At 39.7% G+C, this 26,385-nt stretch overlaps 1 protein-coding gene across 1 annotated transcript; it reads right to left on the bottom strand.

Moving 5' to 3' along the window:
- Positions 1 to 399: 399 nt before the first annotated feature.
- LOC148068887 (calcineurin subunit B type 1) lies at positions 400 to 25,818 on the bottom strand. The gene is made up of 6 exons (XM_087802929.1): positions 25,578 to 25,818; positions 14,073 to 14,112; positions 6,328 to 6,504; positions 4,941 to 5,000; positions 4,628 to 4,812; positions 400 to 1,612 (listed from the first exon to the last, which is right to left on the bottom strand). Exons 1-6 carry the CDS (start codon positions 25,578 to 25,580, stop codon positions 1,565 to 1,567), a joined length of 513 nt encoding a protein of 170 aa, XP_087659055.1. The 5' UTR covers positions 25,581 to 25,818; the 3' UTR covers positions 400 to 1,564.
- Positions 25,819 to 26,385: the final 567 nt, after the last annotated feature.

Raw genomic sequence — 26,385 nt, 5'->3', positions numbered from 1 at the left:
CAAATAGACATGAAAACACAGACACTTGCGCAGACAAACCATACACAAATATGCACGCACAAAAAAAGCACACACCATACAAACACACTTGCACACAGACATTAACTCACAAAACACTTGCGCAGACAAACCACACACACTCCACAAATATGCACACAGAAATGAACTTGTGCAGACCAGCCATACACAACTATGCATGCACAAAAGCACACACACTGACGCACTACAAATATGCACACAGACATGAACACACACAATTCCAGACAGACACAATAAAAGCACACATGACACAAATAGACATGAAAACACACTTGCGCAGACAAACCATACACACATGCACACATACATGAACCCACAAACACACAAACACAGTGTGTTCTTGAAGAATCCTCTCAACCGTCATCATTTCAAACTTTATTGAATCTTCGACAGCATCAAAACAGTCCCACAGCATGAATATGCAGCATGCAAAACAAAACTCTGGTTTCTTCCCACACAAACTAAAAAGATCCCAAATCCTTCCGAGTGAAAGAAGCACTTACAAACTAAAGCGCGTCTGATGCCAGAACCACAAAGATTTATGTACAAAACAAACAAATCCCTTTTGAGCCGAGACCCGATGAACGACGACGCTGACTCGGATAGAAGATAAAAAAAAAAGAATCATTTGGATAATATGTGTACATTTACCAAAGTTTGGCAACATCCATGTTGTATATTGTTCTTAAATATATTAACATCACCATCCAAGTGTAAACAAGAGGATTATTTCAAAAAAATGTCTCGACATGCACAAAAGAAAATTAAAAAATAAATCCATGTCATGCAAGCCTGGGGCCCCGAGCCGTGCGTAGCTCTGGCCCAACACCAGGGGGCGCTGCAGATTCACCGACGCAAATCTTGTTGAACCAACAAAGAAAAGTTGTATTTTTTTGTGTGAATTTTTAAATCATTTTTATAAAGTTTGAAACCTGCGGGTCCAGTGGGCAGGAGTGAAGAAGAAGCCACTTTCAAGTTGGAAAAGAAAGAAAGATTTTAAAACGGCAACAAAAACACGACCTGGTCAACAACTTGTGTATGTGTGTGTGCGTGTGTGTGAGTGTGTGAGTGTGTGTGAGGTTCCGCAGTCGGAGTGTGTGAAATGGCAGCGACCTCCTGTACAGTGGATATGTTCTAGTTGGCACTTTCCACCCTCGAGCTCGAGTCACGACGCTCCCGCTCACCAGACCTTAGTAAAGAAAATAAATATGTTTTTAAAAACAAACAAGCCGGACAGCCTGCACCCCCTAAACACCCCCCGCCCGCCCCCCTGTCGTCCACTCGTCCAGTAAAGAATAAGAAACCAGATCCTCTGTCGCTCCAGTCCATCGAGTGCTACGAACCGCTGGAGAATACTGAGCAGTTCACACGTGAGATTTGGCGTCGGCTGGACAGAGAAGCTACTTCTGTTGAGTGACAGCGGTTCCTGCTGGAGCGGATCTTCAGAGATGGCGAGAGTAAAGCGAGGTGTCGAAGAGGACCGGGGGAGGGGGGGGGGGGGGATTCAGCCTGGTGGACGAGGTGCTCACACGTCCACCACCATCTTCTTGTGGATGTCCAGACCGCCCACCACCTGCAAGAGAGCACCGTCACTCAGGGAGACGAGCAGAAAAAACACCATTGCTGTTGTTGAAAACTCTTTAGGAAACCAGAGCTGCCTAGGGGGAGTCGTACCGCGCTTTCTAGGAGTGTCGTGCCGCGCTTTCTGCTTTCTAAGAGAGTCGTGCCGCGCTTTCTAAGAGAGTCGTACCGCGCTTTCTAGGAGTGTCGTGCCGCGCTTTCTAAGAGAGTCGTACCGCGCTTTCTAGGAGTGTCGTGCCGCGCTTTCTAGGGGAGTCGTACCACGCTTTCTAAGAGAGTCGTGCCGCGCTTTCTAGGAGTGTCGTGCCGCGCTTTCTAGGAGTGTCGTGCCGCGCTTTGTAGGAGAGTCGTGCCGCGCTTTCTAAGAGAGTCGTACCGCGCTTTCTAAGAGAGTCGTACCGCGCTTTCTAGGAGTGTCGTGCCGCGCTTTCTAGGGGAGTCGTACCGCGCTTTCTAAGAGAGTCGTGCCGCGCTTTCTAGGGGAGTCGTACCACGCTTTCGAAGAGAGTCGTGCCGCGCTTTCTAGGGGAGTCGTACCACGCTTTCTAAGAGAGTCGTGCCGCGCTTTCTAAGAGAGTCGTACCGCGCTTTCTAAGAGAGTCGTACCGCGCTTTCTAAGAGAGCCGTACCGCGCTTTCTAAGAGAGTCGTACCACGCTTTCTAAGAGAGTCGTACCACGCTTTCTAAGAGAGTCGTGCCGCGCTTTCTAAGAGAGTCGTGCCGCGCTTTCTAAGAGAGTCGTGCCGCGCTTTCTAAGAGAGTCGTACCGCGCTTTCTAAGAGAGTCGTACCGCGCTTTCTAAGAGAGCCGTACCGCGCTTTCTAAGAGAGTCGTACCACGCTTTCTAAGAGAGTCGTACCACGCTTTCTAAGAGAGTCGTGCCGCGCTTTCTAAGAGAGTCGTACCGCGCTTTCTAAGAGAGTCGTACCACGCTTTCTAAGAGAGTCGTGCCGCGCTTTCTAAGAGAGTCGTACCGCGCTTTCTAAGAGAGCCGTACCGCGCTTTCTAAGAGAGTCGTGCCGCGCTTTCTAGGGGAGTCGTACCACGCTTTCTAAGAGAGTCGTGCCGCGCTTTCTAGGGGAGTCGTACCACGCTTTCTAAGAGAGTCGTGCCGCGCTTTCTAAGAGAGTCGTGCCGCGCTTTCTAGGGGAGTCGTGCCGCGCTTTCTAGGAGTGTCGTGCCGCGCTTTCTAGGAGTGTCGTGCCGCGCTTTCTAAGAGAGTCGTGCCGCGCTTTCTAGGAGTGTCGTGCCGCGCTTTCTAGGAGTGTCGTGCCGCGCTTTCTAGGAGTGTCGTGCCGCGCTTTCTAAGAGTGTCGTGCCGCGCCGCGCTTTCTAGGAGTGTCGTGCCGCGCCGCGCTTTCTAGGAGTGTCGTGCCGCGCTTTCTAAGAGAGTCGTGCCGCGCTTTCTAGGGGAGTCGTGCCGCGCTTTCTAAGAGAGTCGTGCCGCGCTTTCTAGGGGAGTCGTGCCGCGCTTTCTAGGAGTGTCGTGCCGCGCTTTCTAGGAGTGTCGTGCCGCGCTTTCTAGGAGTGTCGTGCCGCGCTTTCTAAGAGAGTCGTGCCGCGCTTTCTAGGAGTGTCGTGCCGCGCTTTCTAGGAGTGTCGTGCCGCGCTTTCTAGGAGTGTCGTACCGCGCTTTCTAAGAGTGTCGTGCCGCGCCGCGCTTTCTAGGAGTGTCGTGCCGCGCCGCGCTTTCTAGGAGTGTCGTGCCGCGCATTCTAAGAGAGTCGTGCCCCGCTTTCTAGGGGAGTCGTGCCGCGCTTTCTAAGAGAGTCGTGCCGCGCTTTCTAGGGGAGTCGTGCCGCGCTTTCTAAGAGAGTCGTGCCGCGCTTTCTAGGGGAGTCGTGCCGCGCTTTCTAGGGGAGTCGTGCCGCGCTTTCTAGGAGTGTCGTGCCGCGCTTTCTAGGAGAGTCGTGCTGCGCTTTCTAGGAGTGTCGTGCCGCGCTTTCTAGGAGTGTCGTGCCGCGCTTTCTAGGAGTGTCGTGCCGCGCTTTCTAGGAGTGTCGTACAAAGCTTTCTAGGAGTGTCGCGCCGCGCTTTCTAGGAGTGTCGCGCCGCGCTTTCTAGGAGTGTCGCGCCGCGCTTTCTAGGAGTGTCGCGCCGCGCTTTCTAGGAGTGTCGCGCCGCGCTTTCTAGGGGAGTTGTACCACGCTTTCTAGGGGAGTCGTACCGCACTTCCAAGGAGTGTTGTACCGCGCTAATTTTTGCAAACAGGAAGTACATGTTGCTTCCATTTTTTATTTTGTTATCCTTCATCCTTTTAACCAACTGAGCTGGAGATTAATGACACATAATCACAAAAATAAAAATAATCTATCTATCTATAAAACAGATTCCTTACTGCCTGTGACAGCGGGCACTTCTGTTTTTATTTATTTATAATCATTTATTGTAATGTGGGGATTTTATTTAATTATCAATGTAATTATGATAATTATTAATCAAAATTATTCATTTGTTTTTGGTCACTTTCATTTTTTTTTTCATTTATTTGGATTGTGTACAGTATGTCTTAATATAATCTGCATTTAATCTTTTTTCTGAACTTCTGTGATTACTCAAATTTCGCCAATATGTGAAAAAGAAAGACGGATCCATCAGTCGATCGATAAATGATTGCAGAGCAAACGGGGCCACAGCACAGAAACGTCAAGCGAGCGTCGGCTGCTGCTGAGACTCTTAGAACATGCATCTATATTTAGCTTCACTCTCATACTTTACAGCCTCTTTGTTTGACGTATAAATGTTGGAGCAGTATCATCGTTCCTGTCCTCGACATAAATATCAACTTTATTTACACTCGTTCGATCTTTCTTTGTAAGAAAACACTGTTTGTTGCTCAAGACCCTCCAGCCTCACATCCCTGTGAAGTCTGTTGAATGTGAATTAAAACGTTACGTTGTGTGCAGATCTGACCTTTGCCTTCGCAACAGGCGACCTCAGCAGAAATGTCACAAATGCCCACATCCAGCCCCCCCGGCCCGGCACTTCAAACGGCGTCTCCACTTACTGCACAGAACTCTTCGAAGGATATCCTGCCGTCGCCGTCCTTGTCTGCGTTGATGATGGTTTTGTCCACGATCTGTTGCAGCTGCGTGTCCTTCAGGTTGTTGCCCACCATCATCTTCAGCACCTGGAAGAGCTCGCCGTTGGAGATGTAGCCGTCCTTGTCCATGTCGTAGATCCTAAAGGCAACTGGCGAGCGAACGAGAGACGGTCGTAACCCAAACGTTAGCTAAACAGTGTCGACGTTCGTTAGCATTTTAACTCGATTCAAAATGAAATGGTTTGTGGAGTAAAACTGTCAAATGTCCAGTACTTACATCGCAGCTTCTGTTCTTTATCTCCTTTGACGCTAAACTGTGAAACTCCCTCAATGAATTCTGGGAAGAGAGAGGGCAAAGTTCAACTGAGGAATCTTTCAGAAATCTTTTCTTTGTCAAATTATATAAAAACTTTATTTTCTTTAAAAAACATGTCTAAAGCTTGATAAAATAACGAATGATACATTTTTCTGTAAATAAAGACAAAGGTTTTTTACTAAATCCTGATGTAATTATTGTAGTATTTTTTTCATTTAACATGACCTTTATTTTTTTATTGCCATTTATTTTTTAGTTATTTATTTTAAATTAAACACTTCCTTTTATTTTGGTTTGTTTCTGGTTTGTTGCTCTTCCCTTTTCTTCGGACTATTATAGAACTTTAGGTTAAATAATTGGTCAAATTTAAGTTTTTAATGAGATGTTTTAAAAAAGTGTGTTCTTTGTCTTTGTTCATTTCCTTTTTTCAATACATTTATAATATGCATCTGCATCACTTGCATACGTCATCTATTCCTGGGTAATTTTTCAATGGGTATTAAATTTAATTAAATTACTTAATCATCAACCCAAAAAGGCCTAATCCATCGCACACGGGGGACACCCTGGAAAGGTTGCTGGCCTATGGCAGGCACACAGATGAACAAATATTCGCACACTTTTTAGAAAACAACCTGTGTTTTTATACGGTGGGAGGAAACCCTGCAGTCCCTTCAATGGACTGTTGTATGTGCAGGTGTGCGACTGGCTGTGTGTCTCTGCGACAGACTGGAAACCTGTTCAGGGTGTGCCCTGCCTTACACCCCAAATAGATGGGACAGACTCCCCTTTGACCCAAAGCAGGGGATAATTGGTAGAAAAAAAATGTATACGTTCTGTTTATTTTTTATTTGTTTACTAAAGCTGATGATTGTGTTGCAGTGAACCATGTTTATTTATGTCAAGTTATTTAAGACTAAAATAACTTTTCCTTAAATTACAACAAGGTTGGATTGATTTGAAAGTTTTTACCAATTATAATTATATAATGTTTTGTTGTACATGTGACAGAAAAGAAGAAACTTATATTAATGCTCATGTGCGATTAATCTTACACAGTTCTGATTTAGTGATGTTGATAAATGAATAAATAATAAATAAAGTACTGAATTAATGTCTTTGATTAATTATGAAATACATTTTGTTGACTTTTCTAATGAAGAATCATGTTTATAACACATTCAAATGAACTATTCTTGAATAAACATTAAAACTAAAAGTCTGACATTATGTCACGGACATTTAAAGATGGCCGTTCACTTATCTTCAAAACCCGTGGACAGGTGTTACCAACTAGAGAAACTCTCATGACACGCAGCAATGTGACGCCTCACACCCAGACATGCACCTTTAAAATCCACCTCTCCGTTCCCGTCCGTGTCGAATATATCGATGACCCTCTGGACCAGCGGGTTCTGTTGCAGCTCAGGCAGCGACATGAACTCCTCCACGCTGAGCGAGCCAGAGTTATCTAGGTCGAGTTTCTTAAATCTCTTTCCTAGCCGCTTAATCTCGTCAGCGTCGACTGCAGGGAGAGAGAGGAGACAAGAACATTTGGACAATTACATACATGACCTGGAAGATCAGACGTCTTAAAAAGAGCCCAGATCGAGACGCTCTGGGAGAAAAATAAAAGAAAACTGAGGGTTAAAAATTCTACTATCAAACACTCGGAAGTGGGTCAAGGACTCTGCTTTATCCCGCCGCTCCGAGCGGGTGACCTAGTGAAGCTACGGAATGTTCTGTTCTCACCACCCCCAGAGACGTGAAAACTGCCATCGCACTGAGGGAAAAGACACGAGAGAAGTTCTTGCTCGAGACTCACAGCCCTCTGGATCTGCAGCAGCTTTACCGCGACCACCATCACCCGGTGATCTGCTCGCCGCCATGACCGCGGAACAAACGCTCACAGTAATCCAGCAACAATTGATCAAGACACCGGTTAATTGCCATTTAAGCTTTTTAAACAGAAGGTCACGTGACGACGTCGACCAACCCGACAGTACGACCTCACCTTCTTCGATCAGCCGACTTAATGTTCGGTTTTTAACTACAGGACTAAATCACTGACCATTTGAAAAAGAATAATATTTTTAAAAAAGCAACAGGTTTTAACTAAATGTCAATGAAAGAACTCACTGTACTCATAAACAATGACATTCTAGTTCCAAAGAAATACATGTAAATTAAATGAGGATCATTTGATCACACGTCTGATGAGGGTGTTTGGTGTCGCAGGACGACCGGTTGATTTGTCCTGATAACTCACACCTACTGGAAACACACACACAAACACACTGGTACAAAAAAACATACACAAGTTTGTGGTTCTGAAAGTAAGAACCAGAATTTTTAAATGGATCCTGAAAGAAACTGGCAGCCAGTGAAGAGTTTGAAGGAGAAATGTGAGTTCTTCTACTAGAGCAGCCAGTGAAGAGTTTGAAGGAGAAATGTGAGTTCTTCTACTAGAGCAGCCAGTGAAGAGTTTGAAGGAGAAATGTGAGTTCTTCTACTAGAGCAGCCAGTGAAGAGTTTGAAGGAGAAATGTGAGTTCTTCTACTAGAGCAGCCAGTGAAGAGTTTGAAGGAGAAATGTGAGTTCTTCTACTAGAGCGGCTCAGAATTCTGGCTGCAGAGTTTTGTATGAACTGCAGGCGAGAAGATTCTTCTGGTTTAGACACCAAAATAAACTTTTGAAATAGTCTAAACGACGCAAACGCATGGATTATAAGCTCCAGATCGTGTTGTGACATCATTTTCCTGAGTTTAGAAGGAAACAGTTTTTGATCAGTTTTCTTCAGTGTTGAACTAGAGACATGTCTTTGTCAAATCAACATCCAGGGTCCCAGTCGTAATCAAACTATTAAATAAATGACCTAGAAATGGTAACTGTTAAAACACTTATTAAAATCTATTAGATGATATCACACAGATTAATTCCATAGATACTATGAAATTGCGGCGCAAATGAATGTCAATAAAATAACAAACGAGTTCCAACGTGATCTGGGATTGTTTTGTTTTTGTGCCCTTGATCAAGTGGCCTCAGCAAGTGTTGGTGTCACTGGATCCTCGTTTGGTTCCCATGTTCCTGCAACCTCGCGACAGTCTTGCACAAACTTCTGTATGTTTTTTGTGAGAGCGCGTGCATGCAAGTGTGTTTTCGGGAGGTGCGAGTTATCAGAACAAATCACACGCTCGTCCTGCGACACCAGACACCCTTATCAGCAGCCTTCTGCTTCCTGTTCACGGCAGATGACACCGACTAAGCTCACCGAGGCTTTTGAGGGGTATCAGTGCACCAGATAATCTCCACACCGGGCCGAGCAGCACGTCGGTACCATGTGAATCACAGTCCTAGCAGTCAGAACCGAGTGACCTCGGATCCTGCGGTTGTTGTTGTGTACTTCACGGTACAATACGCATCACAATACTTGATACATTTATTTTGACCAAACTTAAGAGTACAATCGTGATAAAAATGACTCAGTGCCAGATTACATTATCACGGTATTGTGTCGCAATATTTTAACACAGTTCATTTAAGAAAAAAAAACATGCAAACATTGAATACAAATACTATATTTGATTTGAGATACAAGTTTGTGACTGTGAAAGTAAGAACCAGAATTTTAAAATTGATCCTGAAAGAAACTTTTAGAATCCCTTATTAGTCCCGCGAGGGGAAATTCGGTAGTGCTTTTGACAGCCATTCACACATACTGATGGGAGTAGGCTGCACACCTGCGCCAAGTCTACCATCAGGAGCAATCAGGGTAAAGTGTTGCAGGCAGTGAAGAGTTTTAAGGATCGGGGAAAATGTGAGTTCTTCTACTAGAGCGGCTCAGAATTCTGGCTCTAGAGTTCAGTATGAATGTCTTCTTGTTTAGACACCAAAATAAACTGTTACAATAGTCTAAACGAGAATACACAAACGCATGGTAAACATATTTCACGATACAATACGCATCACGATACTTTTATCATTTATTTTGACCAAACTTAAGTGTACAATAGTGAGAAAAATGAGAGTGTCACGGAGTATCACACTATCACGGTATTGTGATGTGTCGCAATATTTTAACACAGTTAATTTAAGAAAAAAACATGCAAACATTGAATACAAATACACCATGTTTGATTTGAGATGCAGGATGAAGTGATAGAGAAAGAGACAAGAAAGTGGAGCCAAGGCAAAAGTGAGAGTGAGTGAAAGAGGGAACAAGGAGGAGAAGGTTTGTCCGAGAACAACTGTATACGAAGGAACTAAGTGCCCTGTAGCTCTTCGCTCGTCTTCCAAATTAGTGTCGTGGTCTACACTCTCGTATGCTAACAAAGTGCTTTGAAGGTCACCCGGTGGAGCCGTGAGATGATTATGATAATATCATATACATATATCCAACACAAAACACAACTTCAACTGCGTTACCAGGCAACTAGAGCCCGTTCGCCACCTAGAATAGATGGACCACACACACACACACACACACACACACACACACACACACACACACACACACACACACACACACACTTGGAAGGGCATTATTGCAACAATTACTCAGGTGTGCACTTCAGATCATGAATATTTAGGCGTCTCCAGCTCTTTAGGAGGATCATCAGTGAATGTGTGGGAGATGATCCTCAGCCTGGTGATGATAACACTTCCTTAAACCACAAACAACACGTACTACTTTTGAATGTGGCAACACAACAGAAAATACGTTTGTTTGTTGTGATTTATAGACCACAGTATTTCCCCCTCGATGTAATTTTATCTTTTCTCGTTCCATTCTTTTTTTTGTTGACCGGTTGTTACAGGTTATAAAAAGGGGCGTGAACTGGCGAGAATCTGTCAATATGACACATGGGTACAAGGAGTAAAGACTAAGTCATGACCGGAAATATTTTGGTCTCAAAACCAATTAAAGCAAACATCAGAGTTAATTCTACTGTATCCTCTCATCCTCAGTCTTCGGGGAGTGAATGTTTACATGTTAATTGTAAAAAAAAGAAAAAAAGAAAAAATAATGTATTATTCTATTTAATACACACTTTATTGAAATAGAAACCATAAGATAACTATGGTCAAATAAAAAATATTAAACTAAAAAAAAAAAAAAAAGGTGTTGCCACCCTTGATAAATGCGACAAGTTTCATTTGAATCAATCCATTCTTGCCAGCTCTAGATGTCAGGGATCTCTTAATGTTCGACCAACAAAAACAATACAATAGGTTTTTAACTACAGGACTAAATCACTGACCATTTGAAAAATAATAATAATTTTTAAAAAAGCAACAGGTTTTAACTAAATGTCAATGAAAGAACTCACTGTACTCATAAACAATGACATTCTAGTTCCAAAGAAATACATGTAAATTAAATGAGGATCATTTGATCACACGTCTGATGAGGGTGTTTGGTGTCGCAGGACGACCGGTTGATTTGTCCTGAAAACTCGCACACAAACACACTTGTACAAAAAACATACACAAGTTTGTGGCTCTGAAAGTAAGAACCAGAATTTTAAAATGATCCTGAAAGAAACTGGCAGCCAGTGAAGAGTTTGAAGGAGAAATGTGAGTTCTTCTACTAGAGCGGCTCAGAATTCTGGCTCTAGAGTTCAGTATGAATGTCTTCTTGTTTAGACACCAAAATAAACTGTTACAATAGTCTAAACGAGAATACACAAACGCATGGTAAACATATCTCACGATACAATACGCATCACGATACTTTTATCATTTATTTTGACCAAACTTAAGAGCAGGAGAAATGTGAGTTCTTCTACTAGAGCGGCTCAGAATTCTGGCTGCAGAGTTTTGTATCAACTGCAGGCGAGAAGATCCTTCTTGTTTAGACACCAAAATAAACTGTTGAGATAGTCTAAACGAGAAGACACAAAGGCAAAAAAAAGGGTTGCCACCCTTGATTAATGCGACAAGTTTCATTTGAATCAATCCATTCCAGCTCTAGATGGGATCTCTTGCTACTTCCAGTCTTGATTAAATATTATATAATTGTATAAATAAAATGTTGTGCACACAATGTTATTTCATGCAATATTCTTTATTTTATCAAACGAAGGTGCAGCACTTCTTCATTGCATTTCTTCACAGATTTATGATCATCTTTTTTTCCTCTTTCCTCCTACAAAAGAAGAATCTGTTCATCAAATGCCAAACTCCGCGAACAACAACCGAGCTGGATGTGCAGCACCGAGACCTTCCCACCCAGAACCATCTCAGAACTCCCACACATCAGTCAATCATCTGCGGTTAGACACGCATGAATCTCTCCAGAGGATTTTTTTTCCCGTTTTCATCTGCAAACACATTCACGGTTTTAACCATCGCGCTTCAGTGATATCCTGTTAAATTAACAGCCACTTCCACTCGACAGCGACCCAACACCCACGATGCAACGTGTCCCCTTCCAACCCCTTCGTCTCGCTCTGCCCTCTCAGCACAGCCGGGGCTGAAGTCGCCCGAAATAAACGCCCTGGGTGCAGCCGAGTGGAGTTCCTTGTTGCTGGGGGTTTCCTTGGTGGGGGAAGGGAACGCCAGTCAGAGATTAGGGGGGTTTTCTGATGACAGCGAGGCTATAAGTGTTCGCCATGTGTCCGCCTTTCGTCCGCCGTGCTGAACGACTCGACCGTGGACTTGTCGTGATAGAAATGTCATTTCATTTGATGAATAAAGTACATTACGACAAGTGACACATTTTATATATATATATATATATATATATATATATATATATATATAATAATATAATAGTGTATAATGTAAAATGTTTTTTAGGTTCAGTTGATTGACATTTTTTTTAAACTCATCAGTTTGGACATAAATCTACGAACACAGGAACTGTTTCTTCGCCATTTACATTTTTTGTGTTTCTTTCTTTCTATGATTACTTCCATTTCATCTCCTGTGTGAACAAAACATCGCACGTTCCTAAAGAGACACTAACAGCTGGAGACGTTATATATATATATATATATATATATATATATATTTATATATACAGTATATGTCACAGTACAGATTGTAATCCAGTAGGATCTGGAATCCTACTAGTACAGATTGGAATTCCTGCTACTGAACTGGAATCTTAATATTGATATATAAATCAGAGAAGAACCTTAAGTTAGTGACTCGGTATAAAAGAGCTCCCAAGCCAGTTCCAAAGGTGACGTCAAAGTGAAGCATAAGGTAGTAGATCAAGTGATGGCGGCGGATGAGCAGCAGCAGGAAGGAGATTGTCCTGGTAGAATTCCCATTTTTACTAGTACAGATTGGAATTCCAATATTCAGATCCCAGTTCAGCAGTAGGATTCCAATGTGTACTAGTAAATATGTAAGTAAGTAAGTAATTTGTATTTATATAGCGCTTTTCCAGACCAGGGTCACAAAGCGCTTAAACAATCAAAACAATACCCAATAAAATATATATAAATATATATAAATATATACTTTAAAGGTCAAGATTACACTGAGAACAACACAGGAGTTCCAGAAAAATCAAGGAAAAGCCTGAACAAATAAAAACGTCTTAAGATTTTTCTTGAAAGAGTCAGTAGATCCATCAAGCGCAAAGAGAGAAGAAGATCGTTCCAAAGCTTAGGAGCAAAAGCCTGGAAGGATTTCTCTCCTCTGATCCTGAGCCGTGTTCAGGAACCATCAGTAGATTCTGATCCACAGACCACAGAGTCCGAGGTGGGGTGTAAGTCCGGATCAGATCACTGATACATATTGGATTTTCAATCTCTACTAGCATGATCTGGAATCCTACTAGTACAGATTGGAATTCCAATCTATACTAGTAGGATTCCAGATCGTACTGGATTCCAACCTGTACTGTGACATATATATTCTTGACCAATAAAGTTGTTTCTGAATCTGATTTTTATTCCAGTATCATTAGAAAAGACAAAGGTTTGTGATCCCTTACTGGATGCTTTTATAACAGAAATCTATGACTATAACTATGTAATTGACCAGCATTAAATGATCTCTCCAAGCTACACATGCTAATGTACTACACAGATTTCCTGACATCTATGGAACAAAGACTCGACTGACCATGAAATGAATGTTTTTCATTCTCTTCCCAAGCCATGTTTAAAATAAAGTATTCTTATATTGGCGAAAGAGGTTAAACCAAAAACATACATTTTTGTTCCTTAACAGGAAGTACGAGTCCATTTGTGATGCTTTCTTCCCATTATTGGAGGCTGACTCTTTTCTTAATAAAATATTGATACTTAAATATCGCACCTATTTTTCCCCACAGTACCGTATTGATAACAAACAGAATTGTTTCAGATTTAAAAACTTTAATCCTTTATATTGGCTTCTAAATCATATTTTATTTTTTAATCATAATTCTTATTTCAACAGTGTATAAAAAAAAAAAAAATTTTTTTACATGGAATCAACAGGCAAATACATTTAATAAAACGTATTCTTCTCAGCTAAGGGAGCAATAAAATCCACGAGAAATCACAGTGTTGACTGAGGACGAGAGGATACAATGACTCCAGAGCTTTTAAAGCTGATGTTTGGACATATTTTGGTCAAGTACTGGACAATACTACACATATATACTTGTTACTACATTATCACAACACCAGAGTCAAGTACTGGACAATACTATACACATATATATCCTTGTTCCCACAGTACCACGATATTACAATATATTGTATTGTTCATCCTGTATGATGATGCACATCATACCCCCAGATACTTGCCAATACACACTGCAAAACTCCAACAAAGGAATTCAATTCCTTTCCTTTCCTTACAACCAAATGAGTCTTTGTGTGATATTGACATAAATAATCTCTGTAGCAAATCAACAACATAAAATGACCCTGAGTTTTACTCTTGTGCCACAGAGTCTCAAGGTAGTCTTCGCTTCATGCCAGTCGAGAAACAGACTAGAGACTAACTAACTAAAGCAGTAGTTGGTTTAGTTCTTTATAGAAACAGATCGTGGCTTTACACAGATTGTTCTAGTGTATCGTCTAAAGGTGAACATTTAAAACAACTACAAGCAATAGACATAAAATATTTGGTAATACTTACAATGTGAGCACATCTCGAGGGGGAAGCTGGCTTCATTACCCTTAAGAGGAAGAAAAAAAGAGTTTGTTAATTTCATTGACCAAGACTTAGTAACAAGTAATGTAACAGCGGTTCTGATATAAAGTTTTATATATAAATTATAAAGTAGGCAGTTTCCTTTTGCAAACGCTCAAAAGTTCAGAACGCTCGACAATAAACAGGGACGTGGAGCTGCTGATGGATTTACCACAACACACTCACAAGAAACCGCAACTTGACTTCTTCGCCATCAATCAGTGAAACGTGCAAATGATCGACAGCAACACGTGACACGAGTGACGAACAACTTGGACTGCAGGGACTGAGGATCGATTCCACTCCATCACAGTCAAAGGCTGAGATCAAGAAACAAAATGAAAAAGGTACAAAACTCAGCAATAACAATGTTTTTCTTTTTAAAAAATTACAGTTTGAATTTTAAATTAAAGTTGAACGCTGTGCAAACATCAACTTTCATCCCAGACACCGATTGATTATCGTCCACGTGATGGTTTAGTTTTGAAAACATCTAATGCAAGGCTCGCATTCACTGTGACCAGTTCAATACTTTAGTTCAATCATTTTAAACTGAATTAAAATTGTAACTCACAATTATAACAATTTAGTTTTTCTTAATAAGGATGATATTGGACCTAAAGTCATGAGCTAAAGCGCAACAAAAAATGGAAATATATTCCATGGGGTAATGCTAACAATCATAGCTTCTAGATATTGTGTGTATATATATATATATATATATATATATTTATTATGTTGTTATTTATCTGCATCATGTTTGGACAGTGTCTGTTTATGCCTTTATGTGGCGTTGTACTCTCACCCTTTCACTCAAATATCAAATTAAAGGCCCTGGAAATTATATATATTTCATAAACTGAATTAAAACTGCTCAATCAGCCTGATACGGTAGTGAATAGCATAACTTGATATTATTTTTTATGGTAAGCTTCTGTTTTAATTTATTCCAAGTTGGGTTTTGGATGTTATTTAGGACCAAATAAACATTAAAATAACATTTAAAAACATCCAGTACATCAGCCTCATAGATTAGATTAATATATAATAATATACGACTTGATATAACAAGTAAAACATCCAAGCCCTGCATGACTCAGTTGTCCCACTACACCATTTCTCGCAACACACTCCCTTATAAGCAGTAACCAGTATAAAGTATGCAATTCAACAAAAACATGATATTTTTCTCTTATCACTCTTCTCTAAAATTAGCGATAGCATTTATTACTACAAGGCTTATGGTGAGAACATCTGCTACAAGTTTCTGAACTAGTGTTCCTGACCGGCACTGATCCCTGATACACAAGAAGAAGAAACTTTTATGTCAACATTTAAGTGGTTTAGAAACTACTGTGCAGTGCAAACATAGATACTCGAATAAAACGTTTTTTAGCAATGAGTTGCCCAGGCCGATCGCTGTAGTTCAAAGTTATTGCTGGTCCTGATGCAAAGATATTAAAGTGTATCACGCGTCACAGGTTTCAGCTCAGTTTCAAGAACATTTATAGATTTGTTATTTTAGACGGTCATGCCCACTAAAGAGGGTATTTCTCTAAAAAGTGAGTCAAACCTTAATTCTGTTATGCAGACCGGTGCATCCCAAAGAAGAGGTGAACATGAAAGTTTTACATTTTTATTTCTACTCAGCATCATTAGAAAGACCCTGACAGCGGACGCACAAATCTATAGAGCTTTTGTTAACTTGGGCTCACAAGAAACTTGGGAGTCAAATCCGCTTTGCTCTCCATACCATACAAAATTGTTCATTTACATGTAAATATTGACGATACAATGTCACAGTTGTATTAAAAATCAACTTCATGCACGTTATGTAAAGCACTAGTATCTGCGAAAGCTTCTCAACCCAGCGAAAAAAAACAAGGGAAACACCGAAACAATTTGTAATGCGATTTGACAGATTAAGGGCGCCACCTTTGGCCGACCATCTCTCTATGATGCGCCAAACACTGGACCATGAAAAAGCGAGGGCCAATTATGTAATCTGATTTATTACTGTGTTGTCATTCAGAAGCAGTCTGGCCTGCAAGCTACACTAGACACAATACTAGTCCAACCAATACTAGAGCAGGTGTTGTAATAGTGTAGTAACAAGTATATATGTGTAGTATTGTCCAGTACTTGACTCTGGTGTTGTGATAGTGTAGTAACAAGGATATACGTGTAATATTGTCGAGTACTTTACTCTGGTGTTGTGATAGTGTAGTAAGAAGGATATATGTGTAGTATTGTCCAGTACTTGACTCTGGTGTTGTGATAGTGTAGTAACAAGTATATATGTGTAGTATTGTCCAGTACTTGACTCTGGTGTTGTGATAGTGTAGTAACAAGTATATATGTGTAGTATTGTCCAGTACTTGACTCTGGTGTTGTGATAGTGTAGTAACAAGTATATATGTGTAGTATTGTCCAGTAATTGACTCTGGTGTTGTGATAGTGTAGTAAGAAGGATATATGTGTAGTATTGTCCAGTACTTGACTCTGGTGTTGTGATAGTGTAGTAACAAGTATATATGTGTAGTATTGTCCAGTACTTGACTCTGGTGTTGTGATAGTGTAGTAACAAGGATATACGTGTAGTATTGTCGAGTACTTTACTCTGGTGTTGTGATAGTGTAGTAACAAGTATATATGTGTAGTATTGTCCAGTACTTGACTCTGGTGTTGTGATAGTGTAGTAACAAGTATATATGTGTAGTATTGTCCAGTACTTGACTCTGGTGTTGTGATAGTGTAGTAACAAGGATATACGTGTAGTATTGTCGAGTACTTTACTCTGGTGTTGTGATAGTGTAGTAAGAAGGATATATGTGTAGTATTGTTGAGTACTTGACTCTGGACTTCACCAACCTTTTTGATCAACTGCGAGATGCTCGACGGGCACCGAGTACTAACCCAGGAGGGATACTACTAATTTTTAACAATTTACACAGTTTACCTTGATTAAAAAAAATGACTAAACAAGACAGGAAACACAATACTATTGTTATTTATATTGAGCTTCTGTCAGGGGCTCCATTTGCAACTCCTGTTGTATTACACTTAGAAACAAAACCTTAAAGTTAAAGTTGAGAGTTTTGGTGTTTTTTCTGCAAGATATACCCAACATACAGTACATAAGCATTATGGTGAGTATATAGATTTGTTTCCATAAATGTCAAAATATCGAGTCAACAATTTAACATTTAAATTGTCTCTGAGTAAAAGATGCTTTCAATGTATGTAATACATGCATCATTTCATACATCGCCAACAGAATCATAGGTAACTGTTTCAAAGAACCTGAAAATATAACTGACTATGAAAACTTGAAGTATTCTTGGTCACATCTGTGATGTCATTTCACATGGAAAACCTGGAAAACCCTCAAAGAAAAGCACTCTGGTGTCATCTTACACCAGTTTTCATCCATTTCTACCCTTTAATATACTGTCGTCTCTAATGGTGGAAATAATTTAATTTATCAGAAAAAGAGAACTTCAAATATTGAATTTAACTTGTTTAAGAAGCAATTTAAATTACAAAGAAATTGATAATTAAACATTTTGATTTAGAAATTTAGAAATAATGTAAAGCCAAGAAGCACAATTACCCCAAAAGTACTTCACAACAACAACAAGTCAGGTCATTACGTCGCCTTGCTTTCTAAATATATAATCGAAAGCAAAGGTTTTGAAGAGCCAATCATAACTACTTAAGCGAGGGGTCTCAGGAGGTAAAGAGTCTTAAGAGCAAAGACGACTTAGTGTCGAGGATTACGGGGTCAGAAGTAACCCCGGCCACGTCTCCGCGAACACACCGTACATGAACTTTTGTGAGTCACTCACAGCAGACAAGAGGACGACACAGTGATACAGCGAAGAAAAAAGAAAAGCTTCCTGCATTCAGAGATGAGCAGCGAGAGGAAGACTCGCGTCTCCTCGTCAATGATTCATGCATCATTCAGACTCAATTAGAGCCGAGAACACAAAACATGTTTTACATAGTGAAGAGTCTGCAGCGGCGCTTGTTCAGAAACTAGTCAAAGAAGATGGATGTTAGACTCGCTGTCATGAGTGCCTGAGATATAAAGATTAAAGACACAGTGTAAATAAACACTTAACATTAAGGCTGCACAATATATCGGAAAAATATCGATATTGCGATATTGGCACGTGTGATATGCATATTGATAACATGTGCGATAATTTATCATTTTTTATTGTATAAATCAACAATTTCTTAAATGCGCACTTCGACCAATCAGTGTCACGTTCTATAAAGTTGTCAGTTTGTACTTCTATGTCTTGTTGTTGTTTACGTCTCCGTCTGTCTGTGAACTGTGTGGCGCAGCTTGTTAGGCTCGGTTGCTATGGCGACGCGTCTTGCCGGCGCGCTGACTTAGCTCAGTATATACACGGAAGTAATACTAACTTATGATCTAGTCAAACACTAGTGATCCAGTCACTCGTCTCTTTCAACCTCCTTTGTTAAAGCAACATATTGTAAGAACTTTTCATCTCGTCTCAGTCGTTTTCTTAGAAGATCGTGAACTTCCAAACAAACCTGTCCGTCTTCACCGTATGCTAACGAGCTAAGTTGTTAGCGTCATTTATAAAGCTTTATGTCTGCGTTTTAATCTCGTCTCAGTCGTTTTCTTAGAAGATCGTGAACTTCCAAACAAACCTGTCCGTCTTCACCGTATGCTAACGAGCTAAGTTGTTAGCGTCATTTATAAAGCTTTATGTCTGCGTGTACAAGGAGGTGGATTACTTATTGATTTGGTGATATCACGACGCGCCGGCGGCTCCTCTCTGATGTCGCTCAGTTTTCGCGGGAAATACATGTAAGTCCCGCGAAACTGAGCGTTATAAGTGATATTTTTTTCTACGATCATGTCAACACCAAAGCGCAGAAACAAACCAAAGGGAAATATAGCGTCATTGTCCTTCTCTTAACCCCCGGACCTACCCTACAGTACTTGAACCTACGCTCGGCTCAATCTTTAGTTAAGGAAAGAAACAAATATCGCATTAATATCGATACCGCACTTCAAGACACCAATATCGAATATCGCACTCATTTCCATTATCGTTGTTTCGTACTCAAGAAAAATACGATATAAACCTAATCAAAGCGTGATCAAGATTAAAGTTCCACAAGGTTCAGTACTGGGACCCTCGTGGTTTTTTGTACACATATGATATATGTGAGCGTGACCATAACTATGAAACATTAATAGTAGCAGATTCCACATCAACATTTGAAAAAGGAGTAGATGAAGAATAAAGAAAGGGGAATATAAATCATTTAAATTATAAGTGGGCTTGATAACAAAAAGAATATAAAGGATACGAGCCATGCAAGATTAGTTTTCTACATCATTTTCCTATCTTTTAAAAATTAAAATGAAAGGATATGTTTAATCTATAAAAGCAATAAGGTCAAAAAGAATCTTGTTAAGTCAGGTATTGAGAATTACATTAAAGTAAAATAACAAATAGAATTCAGGGTCACATGTGCTTTGGTCAAGTACATTTTGAAGTACGAAGGTAATTGATAATAAAAGTAAATCAATGAGTCTGCTCTGAAATGGAAAAATAACAAGGCCTTATTAAAAGTGTTGGCCGTTTCCCTCCGTCCAGATTTGATGGGAAAGAACAACGCTGCATGATCAAATTCTATCATAGGAAAAGTCAAAATCAAGACGCGTGTATACAAAGAATAAGTATCTTTATTTAAACTATATTTAGCATAACATTGTTGGTGGTTCTATACATTTGTATCTCAATAGTTTTCCTGGTTAATTCTATCTCATGCTTAGAGACTTGAACTGGGACCATAATTCTATTGTTAACTAATTATATATATATATATATATATATATATATATATATATATATATATATATATATATTGGGAGTATTATCAAGAGTTAAAAAAAAAGTTTTACATTAAAACTCATGTTTATACACTGTAGTTTTGTTCCATTTTCTCCTTGTTTCTTCAGTATATATACAGAATTTGAATCATGTTACGATCGCTCTCATCCCTTCTTTCTTTTGGCTTGACGGCTTTTTCCAATGTCCTCTTTTCATGGGCTTCTTCTCTAATAAAATAAATAATATTACAATAAAACGTTTTCCTCTGAGATGATTAAGGCCATTGTTAAGGTTAAGGCAAAAATAATAATAGATTGAAATAAAATGAAGACAGTTGTAACGCTGGTCCTCTTTAGTTTAGTTAGTCCTTTTGGTTCTGTTGAGTCTGACGCCATCCAGCAACAGGTTAAAGCAGAAACTTAAGAACTTAACTTCAATTAAATCGCAATCTTTTCAATAGAAAAAAATAGAAAAAATGATTATAATAAAAACATGTTATTAAATTTTAAAAAAAACTAAGAAAAATCCCGACATTTTTAAGAATCAAGATCATCTGGCAAATGCAATTAATGATATGATGATAAACATTGTACAGAAATGTTTGTTTCTCTTTTATCGTTTCCATTGAAAAACTGAAACTAAGGCACCAACATGCAAAATACAACAATAACTAACTTGTTTTCCAAGGAAAGAGATCTGGGCTTATCGCTCAAGTCAGTGGGAGTCGAAACTACAGTTTCTGTAGTATGTTGGACAGTACTATTTAAAAGTAAGTCCATTCAAAACAATAGAGTAGTTTATTGTGGTATATCGTTTTCTTGATATAAAATGGTCCATAATGTTGGACTTTGTTCATATTGAATAGTGAAGTATAAAATGCGGTCTCTTAGGAAATGTAATTTTCCAAATGTAGATTAACCAACTTTAATGAAAATCTACGATTTTAACTCAAAATATGTTTAAAAAGTGCTCAATCATTATAAACTTGACAAATCTGAAAGTGTGTGTAATGTGGATTTGCCCAGGATTAAGGAGTCAAGTGCAAATATGAAAATAATTGCCTAAATCTGGAGTGACTCGGTTGAGACTTCCAAATTCCAGACTTAAAGCTTTGTCTAGTTTAAATTCACCAAATGAGGCATTTTGTATATTTCTTTGGCTACTTTAAGGTAAATGTAAAGACAGACAGTCAGACGCTAACAGACTTTTTGAGCTCAACGTCGAAGCAGACTCAAGATAAATTACTTATTCTTCTAAAAAGATGGAAGTCAAAGAAATTAAATATTAAAAAGATAGTTGACATTATCTGCATTTATTAAGCAAGTGATTGAGCGACATCACGGTTTAGTACCAGTGACACCGACTCCAGTCGACCACTGCAAACACTCGCCAGTAATAATAAATCCAGGTTGAGTGTTCTGCTGGAAGTGGGGCGGCGCTGATCGCACACTGTTGATCATTGTTGATTTACTGTAGCTCTTATCTCTGCTGCGTTAGCCGCGGATTCTGGATTCTGATGTGTGTAATGCTCGATTGCTCAGCAACATATGGTCCTTTTAGTCCGAGATCATTTGATGACGACGTGCTTAAGCGCTCGTGCGTCCCTGCCCCCAATCCCGGGTTCAACGCCCGCGAACTTCTGTAGGACTGAAGTGCTTTACGTCCTTCTATTGTGGCTCCAAAATAAATATGGGATTTATTTGTTGTTTTTTTAATGCCGTCGTTTTTCATTCCAAAAATCTCACGAGGCATGAAGTTTCTCTGTGAGCGATGACATCAGGCATTCCTGTCATCAAGAGTTCTTTTTAAGCTCTCGAGCGGAGAGTGAACCTGCAACCTTCTGGCACCAGCTACCGCGCCATTGGGCTCATGAACAAGTTGACTTTATTGATAAAGAGAACCCTTTTACAGAGATATCGATATCTACATATTAGCTGATACATCACCTTTTCTGTTGAAAAGTTATCCTGTTAATTGCGCCGTTAATTTATGAATGATCTGCTTCACGGTTTTCCTGACAAGGTAAGTAAGTAAGTAAGTAATATTTATTTATATAGCGCTTTTCCAGACCAGGGTCACAAAGCGCTTAAACAATCAAAACAATATTCAATAAAGTATATCATTTAAAGGTCAAGATAAAACTGAGAATACAACAGGAGTTCCAGAAAATCAAGGAAAAGCCTGAACAAATAGAAACGTCTTAAGATGTTTCTTGAAAGAGTCAGTACTCTATCAAGTCCGGTAGTTTGACCATTTTTATGTACATTCTAATACTTCCTGTTGCATCGATGACAAAATCTAGAACATTTTTACTAACAAAAGAACAGAGCGTTGCTCTTCGGGGAGACAGTACACAGGCTACAAAGGCTTATCCAATGTTCAAGAGTAGATACTAGACAAGGTTAAATATCAACCATTTTACCATCTTGAAGATCAATAACAGGATCTTATAGGAACAGCATAGTAAACAAACAGGCTGTAAGATAAAAGGAATACAGTGGTTTTAACCTGATCTTTTAGTTTGTATATTCAGTGATAGTTAGAATCTACGATCAAAACAAGCAGGTTTATCTGATCAAACTGTTGGAGACTTGACATACATGTGTGTGTTCCCGTTACTAGTACAAAAAAAAGGAAGTCGAGTCAAGCTAACAGACCCTGTTTTTCAAGAGTCTGAGTGACTGCTTTGATGTTGTTACTATCCAAGGTGATCCACTGCCATTATCCTAATAGATCCACTCATTCATTGATTTTCTTCACAGAGACAAACCAACACAAACACAAACTTCTCAATCAACCTCTGTAAGTTTTAAGTCTGTAGAAGGAAACCAGAGTAAACCTGAATCTGGACAAATATTTGGCAAAGAAACAACTAAACCAACTTTATTAAGCAGTCAAATCAAACTAACCTAAACTTTTATTATGGTGTCAAAAATGTGCTGAAGACCAAAGTCAGAAAGCAAATGTGTGTATTTATAACAAGTGACCTCTCTTCTCCTACATGATCACTCAACCACAACATACAGTGTCTTCACATACAAGTTCCTCCTTATAAGAATATACCGTTAGTCCTGTGTCTCTACAAAAGTATTCAAACGCACAGTTCACAGACAGACGGAGACGTAAACAACAACGAGACATAGAAGTACAAATTGACAACTTTACAGAACGTGACACTGATTGGTCGAAGTGCGCATTTAAGAAATGCTTGATTTATACAATAAAAATAATAATAAATTAACGCATATGTTTTCGATATGCATATCACGCGAGCTAATATCGCGATTTCAATATTTTTTGATATATATTGTGCAGCCCTAGAAACCAGCATGAATAAGTTCACAAAGATACCGTTGCCATGAACAAAAAAAAATTGACAAGATTCTCAAGATATGGACTTAATTCATTCTTAACTAGAATAATTCCATTATGATTCAAAAGAGGAATACGGTCGGTGGCTGGTTAGCTTTCTTGTTAATAACAATATTTATTGAAAGGTTAACAGTACTTTGTACCCATCTGTTGGAAGTCACTTTGGATTAAAAAAAACTAAACGCAAGTATTTTTCATCGTCATTCGGCAAATAGTAACTAACTCACCAAATATCACTTCACTCTTAACTTCACTCTTTGTTTGTATCATATATATTGACCAGCATTGAAAGCTTGTGCTCGATATATACTGTATTTGAATTTTCCTTTACTACTTTTTAAACAGTTGCTCCAAATATAATCAGTGTCGTTTTCTCTTTGGAAAACGGTTTCCATGTATTGTGTATTTGAAAGTTCTAAATCAAAACAATTTCTGAGAGAAAATTAGGGCCACGATGTGCCTGCAGAGATATCTTTATCGATCGTATACTTCTGAAAAAAGTACCGTATCAAAATCTATGGCATTGTACCAAGTAGACACACATTCTTCATCAAAAGACAATGACTGATTTGAATAAATGATTAGCTAACCAGTCCCAGGGGAATTATGAAGGAGTGTCAAAGTTGTCAACATGATGCTTCTATCGCTTTCCCGTTTGCTAGTAATATGGATAAATGCTTCCACTCTACAGGTCATTAGCCAACTTCATGAATGGACTATGAACCAACACCTTGTGAAAACTGTCTATGATCCAGATCCTCGCGATACAACCGTCTGATCCAGTGTCTGTTATGGCAAAACCTTGGAGAACGAGGTCAACGTTTGTGTGTTTAAGGAACAATTACTACAGAACATTTACTACAGAACATTTACTACAGAACTTTTACTACAGAACTGGGGATTCCCGTTCGGCAACACGTTGACACAGATTTGATTCCTTTTTTTATTACTTGTTGTACTGAAGTGCTATAGTAGGAGTGTGTATTATATAGAATCTGGCGATACAATACAGTACGTATCATGATACAGGGGCAACAAGATAACTTAACTCTAGGAACAAGGATACAACACAAGTGTTGTCGAATACTTGACTTTGGCGTTAAAGAATTTACAGACCGCATGACCGTTAACGGATCATAACAGGTTTAATTTGTTTTGAAACAAGAATATGTCCAAACATCAGCTTTAAACACTGCTGGACTCACTGTATCCTCTCGTCCTCAGTCGTAACTGCTTACATTTGTTTTGAAACAAGAATATGTCCAAACATCAGCTTTAAACACTGCTGGACTCACTGTATCCTCTCGTCCTCAGTCGTAACTGCTTTCATTTGTTTTGAAACCAGAATATGTCCAAACATCAGCTTTAAAAAGCTGCCGGACTCACTGTATCCTCTCGTCCTCAGTCGTAATTGCTTTCATTTGTTTTGAAACCAGAATATGTCCAAACATCAGCTTTAAAAAGCTGCCAGACTCACTGTATCCTCTCGTCCTCAGTCGTAACTGCCTTCATTTGTTTTGAAAACCAGAATATGTCCAAACATCAGCTTTAAACGCTGCTGGATTCGACTGTATCCTCTCGTCCTCAGACATCTCTCAGTTTCATTGACTGAGCAGGACTTAATTTCTGCTGCCATCTAGTGGCCGAAGGTTTACTTGCAACATAAAAATCAAACGCCGTGAATATTTTCACGTTAATTGTAAATACCGAATTGTACTATTTTACAAGCGGTTTATTACAATATAAACCATAAAATACGGCAAGTAAATGCACTTTATCTAAATATGACATGAAAAGGGAGAAGAAAAACAAAAGTGCTGTTGAAGATCGATATTGTATATTGTGGCTGGAGAAATATCGCGATATTTCCGTGTTTCGATATTTTTCTCGCTCGTCTAGAAGAAGTAGTACTTGTTGTTGTTGTTGTTGTTGTGTTTGTCGACCTTTTCCTTCATATGTGTCAAGTCTTGGAAAAAAGGCCCGGATGCTAATAAGCGCTACGGTACCACTAGCTCCGGGCTACCGTCGAGCCCCCCGGGGGGGAGCCCGCCGTGGAGCGTCGCCGTCCGGGTGCGAAGTGAAAGAGGAAGCGACAGAAGTGTCCGAGGAGCCGCGGAGGAGCCGCGGAGGAGCCTCGGCCTACATCCCTCCGCCACGGAACCGGGCGAAAGGAGTCCCAGAAACAGGAGCCGCTTACCATCTTGGGAGTCCGGATGATGAAATCCAGGCGCGGCGAGCGGAGAAGAGGCGGGAGAGAGAGGCGTCCGTGCCGGGGGGAGGAGGACAGACAACACGCTCCCTGGTCGAGAGTGTCGTGGCGGTGAGTCGCTGCCCCGCGTCTGTTGCTTCTCTCGCGGATTCACCGACGCGTTCAACTGACGGGCAGCGGAGGGAGACCCGGGGGGGAGGCTCGATTTGACAGGCAGGCGGTGGCACAAGGGCGGAGACGCGTGAAGAGACGAGGGGAGGGGCCTGCGTACTGTACATCCGGGAACTCCCAGGGATAGTTAAGAGTTGGTGACAGTTCGTCTGACCGCGCGCTCCCCCTATCGGTGGACTGCGCACTCACAGCCAAGACATTGTGTACGTTCTGATTTATTTCTCCCAAAATTCAAGGTTGTTCGTCACAGAGACCGTCAAATAAAAATGCAAAAAAGTACTATTATGTTATAAAACAAACTGTATTTAAGTTTTTCATTCATTTTAAATTCCATTTTTAAATGTGAGATAGATGGATAGAAACACTTCTAGGCGTAAACGTTGTGATTTGAAAATAAAATGGTATTTAATCTCGCTAAAATATATATATATTTTTAATATCGAAATTGTTGCACTACGTAAATATTATATATTACTTCAAACAAGTTATATTTGTATCATAAATAATTTAGCAATATTGCATAAAATTGTTCATCATGTTTTACATTTTGTGTTTTAAAATGTTTTAAAAAACATAGACGTATGAATAGATTTTATATATGTATCTATAGATAGATGGATAGATA

This window comes from Callionymus lyra, chromosome 11 (assembly GCF_982586985.1).
Source record: "Callionymus lyra chromosome 11, fCalLyr1.hap1.1, whole genome shotgun sequence".
NCBI lineage: Eukaryota > Metazoa > Chordata > Actinopteri > Syngnathiformes > Callionymidae > Callionymus > Callionymus lyra.
This window is presented reverse-complemented; position numbering and strand designations above follow the sequence as displayed.

What these genes read in the sequence shown, in the direction of transcription:
- LOC148068887 (XM_087802929.1), bottom strand. An exon ending in CCTCGAGATGTGCTCACATT is followed by an intron (nt 6,505 to 14,072) that starts GTAAGTATTACC and finishes CTCTCCCTGCAG; the next exon opens with TCGACGCTGACGAGATTAAG. An exon ending in CGGAGAGGTGGATTTTAAAG is followed by an intron (nt 5,001 to 6,327) that starts GTGCATGTCTGG and finishes CTCTCTTCCCAG; the next exon opens with AATTCATTGAGGGAGTTTCA.